The sequence below is a fragment of the Monodelphis domestica genome, chromosome 6 (assembly GCF_027887165.1).
Source record: "Monodelphis domestica isolate mMonDom1 chromosome 6, mMonDom1.pri, whole genome shotgun sequence".
In the NCBI taxonomy this organism is placed as follows: Eukaryota; Metazoa; Chordata; class Mammalia; order Didelphimorphia; family Didelphidae; genus Monodelphis; species Monodelphis domestica.
Window position 1 is genome coordinate 62,965,102 of NC_077232.1, and position 13,093 is coordinate 62,978,194.

Below are 13,093 nucleotides of genomic sequence, written 5' to 3' on the forward strand. Positions count from 1 at the left end.
CATTGAGAAAGTAAAGAAAATGAATGTAAAGGCTAAAGTTTGTGAGATATCAAAGACATCATTTCACCAGGTATAGTTCACATTAAGGACATCTGACAGCTCAAAAAAAAAGCACCTAAATGCCAACTTACATGGTAACAAGCCAACAACTCATGTTTAACATTCTGGGGATCCAGATGCCTGTTGAATATTATTTGGCTTATTTTCCTTCTAAACTTTTTTCTCACTAATTCCTTGTCTAAAAGCTGGTACAGACTTGTTAAAGATAAACATGTAAGAAGACACTGCCCTTAATAAATTTCAAGGAGGCTGGTTCAAATAAACTAAATTCCCCAAAAGGAAAAATGGGGCAACTTGTAAAGGATCCAAGAAGTGAAAAGAATTGCCCATATTCCCGTCCTCCCCCAAACCATGAAAGACATGCATGGATTCCTTTGGAGAAGTACTGAGGAGCAATAGTCTTCTTACCTCCTTATGATCCTCCACTACACTAAGCAGTGTATCAATTGTATTTAAGATTCCCATAGCTGTTACTGCTTTATCATCACTTCCTTCTTCATCTGGCCCAGTCTGGATGACTTGATTAAATGTCATGGCCTGGAAAAGTAGAATGTCTGATTTGTAATCCTAGTAACTTAATCACAAAGTGTTACTGTTCTCAAATAGTTGTCCATATTGATTTAATAGCTTCAAATTATGGAAGGCAATCAAAACAAAAAAATACCATTTAGAAATCAGCCTTAGTTTGAAAAATTAATTTTCAAAGAACATCACTAAAAGTTGGTCATTAACTGAACTATCACAACTAATAAGAGATTCATAGTTACTTCCTTTTTAGGAAATATAAGATACCCCTCCTGATACCAAATAACAGCTTACTAAAGCCTAGAATATTTGAGGAATTGATGTTTCGGTATCATGATCAAAGTATCTTTTGTCTTTAGTTTTAAAATCAAGCACATGTATTGTGGATATAGCAGATTTAGAAATTAATGGGTACATCAATATTTCCTAATTCAAACAACATTAAATAGCAAGATACATTCACTGGCAAATTTCTAAATTCTACTAAGCAAATCCTTTTATCAGAATTCCACTACTCTAGAAGCACAATTCCATTGGGAGGAACATGAGGAAGAGGAAGTTGAAAGGAGTGAAGGGTTTTGGTGTGTTAAGTTTTAAAATATTGTATGCCCAACTTTTAGGTAGGCCACTAATTTCCTGCCAACAAATGGTTGGGAAACCATATAGCAGTTCATATCTATTACCTATACTTAGATGTCCATCTATTTGTAACCACTACGTACAATAAAATCAGAGTTTGCAAATGGAAAAGTACTTAATCACTGAGTTGAGCCCATCTTCAACAAAACTGGACCAATTTTCCAGCACATAACCTGTAAGATTGCAACACTTACCAAATGCTGTGTCATTTCAACAGCAATGGGTGTAACCTCTTCACTGTACTCGCAAATCATTTTCTGAATCACATTGGTTAGATCATCATTTTCTGTTTCTCTTATAATATGAAGAAGAGCCTGCATTACAGGCCTAATAAATGGTGTAATATATTCCTTAGCTGCAAGATAAAAAATAGCCTGAATTATTTCTATATCATTTTCTGACTATTGTATCTCACTGGACCTTCAGAAAAGGCCTCTGGAGGAGTTGCAGTGAAAGTATCTAAATCTTGTCTTTGAATGTGGAAAATGTGGTTGCCCAGCTCAGAAGTGGGACACCAAAAATCAACCTTCTAGCTAAAAAGTCAGTGGCTCTTACCTTTCTACTACTGCAAGGTACCTTCAAATGGTAATGACAGCCCTGTGACATGAAAACTGTGCTTTCTGTGCCCCACTACCCAGAGCTATAGCTTTAGAATGTCTAAAAAAGGCATCAAAAGGCTTCCATTTAAGCAATCCTATCTCTACGTATCATTTCATATAAATGCGGGTGTGGAAAATTATTGGAAGATGTACCTGAATTGAAAGAGCTGAGAATAAAGTGACAGAATGTGGAAAACAGACACACAAAGGTTACTACAAGATGTAAAATGGAAAGAATGACTACAAAAAGCCCTCAAATAATGATGTGTAATTATGATCCAATTTGTCCCTAAGAAAGAGATGAGCCCCCTTCCCTGGGAGGACTATGAATGTGCAACATTTCTAAGACTGTCATGTCAGTGCATGTGCTGGTTAGTTTCACAGAATTTTAAAAACTCTCTTTTTAATTCTGTGATAGTATAAAGGCATGTTCCACTGGTGAGGTTAGGAGGGGAGGAAAGGAAGGGATATAGTTGGAAATGAAGGGGATAAACCAAAGCAACTAATACGCAGTTAAAGGCATCTGTAAAAAATAATTTAATGCAGAAATCCAAATTTACATAGTTTTACTTGATAATGTTACCTTTCTCCTGATTGCTAATCAGAACTTGAAGGGCAATAGCAGCTTCTACTTTCACGGGCATCTCCCTATCATCAATCAGACATCGTCTTGTCAGTTCCAAGGCTGTCTGCAGGTTCTGGTCACTTTTAAACTTCACTTCACAGAAATAATGAAGCACCCAGCAAGCCTTTAAAAGATGTGTTTAAGAAGCAAAAAAATGCCTCGATTAAACCATATAAAACGATGCGTTTCTATAAATAAATAAGATGGGGGTAAAAAAACAACCATATCATAACTGGGCGTTATTAACAGCAACTTTTATATGTCTGGGAGTTCGGAGGCTGACCAGTGGTAGATTTGTCCAAAAAGACGTCACTAGGCCAGTACTATGATCCCATTTTTCTTTCTGGCTGCAGGATTATGTGTGGGCAGCAGCATCTGAATGCAAAACACAAACAGACAATGCTACCAGACACAGATGGAAGCTATGCACACAAAGGCTGCGGCCATTTAAGAAATCTGTTCAACAGAAAAATCCAAATAGTTCTATACATCATTAATTATCAAAAGTAAAGAGAAGAAAAAAAAGAAAGTTTCCAAATATGCTCACCCTTGCTCTCATGTAGCCTAGGTCACTGCTGAAGAGAGGGAATACATGATTTTGCAACATGTACTCCATCTGATCCTTGTAGATCTTTTTCTGTTGACATATAAGGAAAATTATTTTTTGCTGAGGTAATTACTTTTTTATTAAAATTGTTTGAGGGGAGGAGCACAGGCAAAAAAACCCAAACAAACCCCAACAATTTAAGGCTAAAGCTAAAATTGTCTATCATAGTTGACAGAAAAAAGCCTATACTGGCTTTCCTAATCATCTACTGGATTTGGTACTAAAATCTAACCCCCCCTCAGGATTAACATATCATTTAGAAGACTACACGCAATCCTAAAACCTCATGACAATGTAACCTGCAACCACATTCTGAAAGCTAACTATACTTTACATTTATTTATGTGTGTATCTCTGTGCATATTAATGCAAGTTAAACAGTAAAACAAAGTATTCAACTTGACAGTTTTCTTGGTCAAGGCCTATGATTTCATCTGTGATGAGAGATCAAGGTGTAGACCATATTAATGAAGGTTATTTGAAGGAATGAGCCCATGGAGCGCTGAGAGCCAGGTGAGATTATAGGGAATTCTGGGAAATACCAAGGACTTCTGGGGATTGGGGATTATATGTCTGGGAGTTCGGAGGCTGACCAGTGGTAGATTTGTCCAAAAAGACATCACTAGGCCAGTACTATGATCCCATTTTTCTTTCTGGCTGCAGGATTATGTGTGGGCAGCAGCATCTGAATGCAAAACACAAACAGACAATGCTACCAGACACAGATGGAAGCTATGCACACAAAGGCTGCGGCCATTTAAGAAATCTGTTCAACAGAAAAATCCAAATAGTTCTATACATCATTAATTATCCATTTTTACATGTGTCAAGAATATGACTTTGAACCCATGTCTTTCTTATTCTAAGGCCAGTTTTTCCCCCTTTCATGATGCCTCTCACTCCACATATTATAATACTACATTAGAATAATGTAAAATGTGTCCAACAAACAATAAAGATCTACTATGTGTTTCCCCAAATTAGGTGGCAGTTAAAAAAAAACAAACATTTTAACTACACAAAAATTTATAATTTAATGAATTATAAAGGAAAAAAAATTTGTACACTCTGGAATTTATATTTGCTTTGTGAGCTCACAGCTATTACATGTTAGAATTAAAAGCAGGGCATGTCAGCCCACAAAGCTATGATTTTCCTTAATGCCAATGGCATTTACATATACTCATGAATTAACTCAAACCAGCTGAGTTGTTCAGGACATTATTCAGCAAGACTACAAAGAAGAGACCTGCCCTTCACCCCCACTTCTCTATACCTTTAGTAGGATTTCAGCCAAAGAACCAATCATATGCAGAGCACCATCTTTTTTCCGAGGATCAGCATTTGGCTCTGTAAGAATCTGATAGCAAAATCCCATTGTTTTCTGTAAGACCTGGATTAAAGAGAAAGGACAACGTTCTGAGCACTCAAAACTAAGATTCATTTTTTTACCAAAATATTTTTAAAAGATTTATGATATTATTAAACTGGATAATGGACAGTAACAATATGAGAAAAATCTCAGTAACAAAGCATAATCTACATTTTTAGAGCAATCAATTAATGGTTGTGAATGAGTATTTTGCCACAAATACTTAACTTACCTCTTTTCTCTTACTACAGGCTGTAAACAAGAGTGTCTGGGCAGCAGTAGTGGGGGAAATGAAGTCTTCAAACACATCTATAAGACAAATTGTATTGTAAGGTTAAGAACATCTTAAATAATCCCCAACATTTAACTCAATTTATGAAAAATGTCTTTAATGGAAAATGATTTGAGGTTCAGAACCTGGTTCACTATTTCCCTATCTATTCATATAGAGCAGAGATACTACATGGAAGTTTCATCCAACTCTACAACCTTCTAATTCCTCACTCAGCCTCTCTCAAAAACAATCCCATGAACTACTCCTTTTCTTCACCTCAGCCCACAAAGATGGTCACACACTTGAGCTCATCATCACCCATAAATGGTCCATTTCCCTAATTAGAAACATTCCCCTTACTTATGAAAAAGAATGCTATCCACATCCAGAGAAAGAACTGTGGGAGTAGAAATGCAAAAGAAAAACATATGTTCAATCACATGGTTCAATGGGGATGTTGACTTTAAATGATCACTATTGCAAAAACTAATAATATGGAAATGAGTTTTGAACAATGATACACGTAAACTATCTTCTACTTTCAATTTTTTTGCCCCTTTGGCCTGTGGCTCAGTCAGTCCTGGTTATCCCACTAACTGCCATTTTCAATTCTACTCAGAACTGAAGAACACAGGAAAAGACAGTACTTTGGGTACATTACAAATTCCTTTTAACAAACTTTATTAGACCCTTCCTGCAATAAGGCAGTCCTTTTATTCCCCACTCATTTAATTTCACCTATCCCAAATTATCTCCTCTCTCACCAACTTCCCAACTCTCAGCTGAGAACCTTGGCACTTATTTTCCTGAGAAAAGCCAAGCCATTCAAAGTAAGCTCTCTATAGAGTACACTGTCACTGCATCCCAGAACATTTTAAATTTATTTCTTCTAAGAATATGATTCTTTTCTCTGACCCTAAGGCCAAGTTTCTAGATTGTTTTCTGAATTCTCACATGTCTGACAGTATAGTTTCTGGACTACTTCAAAACATAGACGTTGTACTTTCTATACAGCTCTATGGAAAGGAACAACCAACTACTTATAGTATAGCATATGCCAAAGGAGAACTATGTTGGAATAGCAGGACCTGTCTCATGCAATGCTAATTTTGCAATTTAAGAACACGTATATTCACCTAGGAACAATTTATGACCAATTGCATATATAATTGTACTTGTTCAAAATAAAATATCCAATTAATACAAACTTGAACCCAGGAGATAAGTCCATGGAATAAAGCACACTCAAAGGTAAAAATGCTGACATTACCAACCTAACACTGGGATGCAATTTTTGAAAAACATCACATTTCTTACCAAACTTCATGCGTATATATTCATAAGGATCTTCCTGCCAGAGCTCTTCATCAGCATCTGTATAGCACATCAATGGAAAAATAACATCTTGGATAATGCCCTGTAATTTAAAAGTCAAAAGTGACCATTTTAGATTTCAATGGCTACTAGTCTTTAAATCCTCCATAAGATGTAAATACTAGTAAAAAGAATACATTTGTCTCAATAAATCAAAAATTAGCTACCTGCTCAATGAGTAATTTAGGCTCACTCTTTTCTTCAACTTGTAAACTTATGAAGGAAGCAGGAATATACAGGATAGTTCAAGAATTCCATAGGGCTTTAATATACAATTGCAGCCAAACTCACCAACTCAGTTTTCTATATTAAAAGCAAACTGACCAGCTGTAGAAATATTGGTGAATTACAGTGAGAAAGGAATCTGATGTGAGGTTTCATTGCCAAGTTCTTTCCTGTCAATTGTAATAAAACTGGCTACTGTTGCAGGGTAGTATAACTGAATGTGGAAAAGACCTCAGGGACCACGACGCCCGACCTTCCGATTTTACTGATAAAAAAAGTGAGACTGAAGGAAATAAAAAGACTTTCTCCAGGTCATTTTAGTACAAACCATCAAAGATAAGCTTTGAATTCAAGTTCTTCAAACCCAGAGTCAGTGCCTTTTTCACCATCCAGAGCTTCCTTTCATACGATAAAGATTATGCTTTAATAATCCAAGTCAAGCTATGTGAGGCACCAGATTCTTATAATCTTATTCATCTCCACCATTACAGTAGGATTAGGTAAACTGAATGATAGCATTATTGAGCAAATAAAACTATATTTAGGCCATTTTATATTTTCCTCTTTCTCCATATATATTCTATATCTATTTCTATATGTACATTGTGTGTATATACTCATACATATCCCATATTTCTGTAACAACTGCCAATCTTTAGAAAGAGAATTATTACTTGTATATGAGGTTTTAGATTCTTCCATGTGACAGCATGAGACACTCCTTGATTGATATAGTTCAGTGTCTGTTGTAGAACTCGAGGAGCCATATATTGTTTTTCTTTGTATTGATACAGCACCTTCAGCAATACCTATTGAGAAAGGTTAAAAACAATGTGATAAGACATGGATGAGTATTTATCGATAAAAGTATAATCCCCCCCCAATTCTGACACTAAAATATAAATACATTTTGTATTATAAATTAGGGCATCTTTGATGGGGACAGCATATATTTTTTCAATGTGGCCAAAGAAGGAATTTGTTTTGCTTGTTTTTCTTCTTCTCACTTGGGAAGACTAGGAGAGAAAATAATTTCTGTTCACTGAAAAAATAATGAAGTTAGGAGGAAAAATGGAGTTATTAATAGGTTGTTTAATGATTTAAAAAAATCTTCAAATCACATTATCTTTAAACATTTTTATTAGATGAGTCTAAATTCATGAATATAATTTAAATCTGGTCTATCACAGAGAACAATTTCTACTGTAAAGTTTCAATCTGTTCACTACAATGTTAACAGAAGAAATACTCTGCTTACCAAAAAGTAAACAGAAAGGAAAATATTTAGCAATTATATGAAATAGAGAATAGTAAGGTTAAAAACTCAGATTATGAGAGTAAGCAAAGGAAGTGAAGAAGCAAAGGAGTATAATATAAACATCTACAAAAAATGCTGAATTTCCTACTGTCAAACATTGCTAGACTTCATTTCAATGTAGCTCCTTCAAATCTTTAGTGGATGATTTAGTTCTGGTTCTCAAAGTGCCCATGGTCTAATAGGGGAGGTAACAATGTAAACAATTCTGTATAATCAAAATATATTCAAAGTAAATTGGAATCAATAGAGGGAAGGCATTAGCATTCAGAGGAAATTGGGAAAAAACTTCTTAAAGGAGAGATTTTAGCTAGGATGTGAAGGAAGATAAGGAGAAAGAGAATCCTATATACGGGAATGGCCAGTGAAAATGAACAGAATGAAAAGATGGTTGTCTTGTGTGAAGATCAGTCAGGAGGCCAGGGTCAGGTACATGGTGTAAAGGAGACTGTAAGTCAGTGGGAGCTAGAGTTAGGGGCTGTATTATGAAAGACTTCAAATAGATAGCATTTTGTGTTTGATCCTGGAAGTGATATGCCAGGGAGACATGGAAAGATACTTAGTAACCTTCTGATATTTAAGCCTCTATATATAGTTAGATTGGTCTTTGGGTGATAATGTTTCTGAGGTCTTAACACAAAGTCTTTCCAGTTTGAAAACTACTCCAAGAGCTAGAGTTCAGCTAGTAGAGTAGTCAAATCCAGGAGAACCGTGATACCTTGAGGAAGCATCAGAACAGTTCAGTTCTTTGCTAATTAATATCTAAGATAGGGGCTTTTTACCTGCTGGACACCAACTGCAAATGCTTTTAGGAAGACTTCAGCAAATTCATTATACTCCTTGGAAACATTGCCAGGGCTTCCATACCTAAAAGAAAGTAGGAATCTCCAATAAACTTTTGTTATGTTTTTTAAAAGTTCCTCCTGGGGGTTTTGGGTAGGGAATATTTTTTAATGATTGACTGATGGACACAAGGAAAGAAACTTACCTTTCAAAAAGCCTTGCCAGGATATGTAAGGCCCACTTCTTACATTTCCACCAGGGTAATTCTGGCCGATCATCCTCTTCAACTTGAAGGGTTTCCTTTTAGAAGAGATTCTATTAACTATGATTTTTAAAAATTAAGTAAAACCTCTATTATCTCCAACTATATCTGCAGAAACCAAAAATATCCCCCAATATATAAATCTTTCACTTAAACAAAGGAGGCTAGGAGTGATAAATAGTACCTTTGATATGGGCAAACTTCCAGTATTTTCTGTGAATCAGGATGATTTCTACTATAAGACTTCCAGACAAGGTGGTAGCCACTTGAGGTAAAATTAGTCTTTAAGTAAATCTAAGAAGAAACACCATCCCTCCAACTATTAGTAATAATTAGTTTAAAATTTAAAATTCCATAAGGAATTCTGATTCAAAGAATAAATAATACCTGGAATTCTTACTTAATTTTAAAAAATAGTCAAATTGCCATAGCATGCAAACCAACAGAGGAAAATAGCAATTACTGTAGAAACATGCATGCTACTTTACAAACTGTTCTGGGCCCTTTCCTAGAGAAGAGCAGGATGGTAGGTAGAGCAGCCTCAGAATTCAGAAGCCCTAATCAGGTCCCACATAAAACATATACTGGCTAATCCTCTTAGAGAATAAACTGCAAAAAATTCTGAATTATTGTCAGTGGGCTCTACAAGTTCCCTAACTGACAAAGAGCCAAGGGATTTACAAATTCTTCTCCTTTCTTTAAAGGAAGTAGATAAGGTAAAAGCCCTCCTGACACAGGTTAAGACCAGATTTGGTGTTCCATCAAAAAAATGCAATACCTCTGGCTTACTCATTTGGTGTTAGGGATTGTAACAATTCCAGTCTAACCTAGAGTGCACATAAAAGCACATGGAAGCAAAGAAAGAGCTCTGGTAAGATCCCTCAGGGATAAGGCCAGCTTTAACTGCCTTTATGCATTATAAATTCTATCAACAGTAGATTTTTACTAACTCAACATGATATTCTCCAAGAACTAATTCTGAGACTAATGTCTGCAGAATACCACAGGCTAGACAGCCACAGTTGAAATTTGTTCATTCATGTAAACAAGAGCTCAGCACCCCAATCTAGAACCAATTATCCCTGTAATTTCAGGAAACAACTACAGCTAGGAGTGGAACTTTGGCTCCACCTGTCAGTGACACAAAACCTCCTCTACAACTTACCCCACTATTGAACACACCTCAGGCTCTTCTAAGACAGCTTCTCTCAAATGTCACTTTTGTGGTTGGTGACAAACTGATGAGGTGGAGGGATGGATAAGATTTTTATGTGTGGTTAAGAACCAAGAAAATATTCTAAATTCCTGATTCAGAACATTAAAATCTCCAAACAAATGCTGCCAATTTAAAGGGAAAAGATATTACATCAAATTATCTTTTCATACACTCGACTGTTTGCTCTGAATCATCTGATTAAGACCAGGTTCTTTGTTTCTAATTGCCTTAAACTGGCACAAAACCAACAAGTAAAAAAACTACCATCTCAGGGTCAAACCAGCTACAATATAGCAGAAAGATATCAGTAATTCGGAAAGCATCCAGTTCAAAATTGTCCTAGGGAACACTGCCCTTTCATACACATTAAAATGGAAGCATTCTAGAAAAAGATTAAAAACTTTGAGGGAAAGCTGATGAAATGTTTCTTGGTTAGATAATAAAGAGTGCTAGAGTTCCAACCCCAACAAAAGTCCAAGTTGATAGCTCCTTGTCCCAAACTCCCGCCTAAAAGGACACATACTTACAGGTGGCACATCCCTGTTCACAACCGTCTTTAGAATTTCTATCCATTCTGTCAGATTTGCTTGATTTATCAGCTCCAATGGAAGAGTATACTTGGGGGGGAAAAAAATATTTTTTAAAAGTTTTTCTTAAAATTTTTAAAAGTCAACTTTTCGGGGGCAGGTGGGTAGCTCAGTGGATTGAGAGCCAAGCCTAGAGACGGGAGGTCCTAGGTTCAAATCTGGCCTCAGACACTTCCTAGCTGTGTGACCCTGGGCAAGTCACTTGACCCCCATTGCCTAGCCCTTACCTTCTGCCTTGGAGCCAATACTTCAAGACAGAAGGTAAGGGTTAAAAAAAAAAGTCAACTTTTCTTTAAATTGTACCAAAATTTTCAATTACCAATCAAAAGACTGATTTCTGTAGTTTCTGCTTCCTACTAATAATAATGTCACATTTCAAACTCCAAATAAGTTTTAAACTTTACAACTTTTCCTTTGTTACACATAACCAAACTCTCTCAAAAACAATTTTTGTTCCTTTTCCCTTAGAAGCTATATCTTCTAACTTATTTTATGTAACTTATCCTATCATATAATAACGTAATCTGGGGAAATTGGTTCCTATGATGGCAGACTATCTTTCTGTGAATAAAAGTACAAGGTAATATATTAACTATTGAACAAGGTACTTAAAAGATCAAAGGTATCCAAAGGAGGATCACTTTAGGGGAGATCTATAGGAAATCATGGACAAGACTCCTAAGAAGGACATCCACACTAATGAAATCAATATTTCAGAATACCTGAACAAGGGCATAGAAGATCTTGAATATCTGTTTCTGAATGAGGACTGATTGATCAGACTGATCAGGAAGAAGCTGAATAAAACGATCCTTCAGAACTGGTAGGAAGTGCTGCATTGCTGCTACCAATGGACTCCGTTCCTCTGGCTTCTTGTACCTTTAGGTTCAAATATAAAAAGAATACCCAAGAATTTAAAATCACAATTGTATGTAAAAACAACAAAAATTTCTTCATATTAGCATCTTTGAGAATACCTAGGGAAAACCAAACTTATTTTAATACATGGGCAACAGAAGTAGCACAGCTATGTTGACAAATAATTTCAGTAGTAGCTGACCTGTGGATGGGGGTGGGGTGGGGGTATCAATATGGTATATTTTCATCCTTTAGATATTTCATCAATGTCATTTAGCCAAAGGTTACAAGTTCTCACTTAGAAGAAGCAATCTTTCGACGTAAAGTAGGTATCATCAACTCTATCTTACAAATGAGATCACAGGCTCAGAAGTGATTTGGCTTGATCATGGACATATCATATAAGTAGCAATTTGGCAAAGCCAGGTCTCAAACGCTTCGGATTACAAATCCAGAATATCTGTCACAATGCCATGGTAATCATTTTCCTTTCGGAAATCTATAATCTTTTTAATATTAAAGAAAAAAAAACATAACTTAATAAAATGTGATGATTATCACATGTCACTAGATTATATTTTACTCTCTTAAAATTCACTTAAGATAACTACTTTGAACAAACCCCACACTGGTAAGTAAATTTCACTTCCTTTTATTTTCTAACTCTTTCCCCAGGCAGTTATAGTACATGTAGTGGAAAAAAAAAAGGCAAAATAAGACATTTGCAATATGACAGAGATGTCTGATCTTTAAAAAAGCTACTCCCCAGAGTGTGGGCAAAGTAAAACAAAAATAAAGGAACATTGAGCAGAACTCAACATAGATGAAAATGAGTACATAAGATTAATCAATCAGCATCCAAGGAAAAGATATTTTAAAAAACAAAGTAAAGATTAATCAATAACATGGGCCCATGATCAACAGCATGGAGACTATTAAGTATGTAAAAAGAATTAGCTAATGTGTACACCTAGTAAGGTTGATTCTTGAGACAACTAAGCTCAGAACAATATTTTTCTTTGGCAAGTCAATGTAGTTTTATAATTCACACTTGGCATTCTAAAGGTATGTAACAAAAAGATCTGTATTACTAGTCTTTTTTAAAAAAATAAATCCTTACCTTCTGTCTTAGAATCCATATTACATAGTAGTTACAAGGCAGAAGAGCAGTGAGGTCTAGGCAATGGGTGTTAAGTAACTTGCTCAGAATTGTAAGCTAAGTGTCTGAGACCAAATTTGAATCCAGGATACTGCTTGTCTCTAGGCCTGGCTCTCTCATCCACTGAGCCACCTTTATTACCAGTCTTTAGATAAAACTTTTAATACAACATCTTCAATGATCTATAAATATCATAATTATCTACCTATAAAAAGATGCCATCTCCATGTTCTGGGGGACATTATATGATCTGAATGGAAATTCTGGCTATGGAGAAATCCTATGAATTGATTAAGGTATTGAGCCAACTTACAATCTAATCAATTAAACATGGTTGATGCTAGTAAGATGATTTGTGTATATTTATGTTACATAAATAATGGTCAAATCCTTATATTCTTAAGTAAAATTTCACATTTTTCAAGAAGCTATGCTATAATTGTGTTGTACATTTGACTTTATATAATAGATAGATTCCACTTAACTTGGTACAGGAAACAAATCCTTTTTTACAAATTTTTTAAAGTTCCATGAAATTTCATAAATTTATGAACAAACTATTTGAATATCTGAATCTTGTGACCTAAACTTAACTAGAAGTGGTTTTAAGAAT

General features: G+C 35.4%; 1 protein-coding gene and 2 non-coding genes across 4 annotated transcripts in view; all 3 read right to left on the minus strand.

Moving 5' to 3' along the window:
* The window catches only part of IPO7 (importin 7), a 53,425-nt gene that overhangs the window by 13,683 nt on the left and 26,649 nt on the right, over positions 1–13,093 (minus strand). For both annotated transcript variants that reach the window (XM_001367404.4, XM_016423428.2), the window contains exons 5-16: positions 11,186–11,342; positions 10,404–10,493; positions 8,604–8,698; positions 8,398–8,482; positions 6,975–7,109; positions 6,019–6,118; positions 4,660–4,736; positions 4,332–4,448; positions 2,996–3,085; positions 2,407–2,572; positions 1,419–1,579; positions 469–597 (exon numbers count right to left, since the gene is read on the minus strand). In XM_001367404.4, the coding sequence (XP_001367441.1) occupies positions 469–597; positions 1,419–1,579; positions 2,407–2,572; positions 2,996–3,085; positions 4,332–4,448; positions 4,660–4,736; positions 6,019–6,118; positions 6,975–7,109; positions 8,398–8,482; positions 8,604–8,698; positions 10,404–10,493; positions 11,186–11,342 (1,402 nt within the window). The remainder of the gene's footprint in view (positions 1–468; positions 598–1,418; positions 1,580–2,406; positions 2,573–2,995; positions 3,086–4,331; positions 4,449–4,659; positions 4,737–6,018; positions 6,119–6,974; positions 7,110–8,397; positions 8,483–8,603; positions 8,699–10,403; positions 10,494–11,185; positions 11,343–13,093) is intronic.
* Positions 2,706–2,888, minus strand: LOC130455276 (small nucleolar RNA SNORA23). The gene has a single exon (XR_008913195.1). It is a non-coding gene; the product is annotated as a small nucleolar RNA SNORA23 (small nucleolar RNA).
* Positions 3,623–3,805, minus strand: LOC130455275 (small nucleolar RNA SNORA23). Its single transcript, XR_008913194.1, has one exon. It is a non-coding gene; the product is annotated as a small nucleolar RNA SNORA23 (small nucleolar RNA).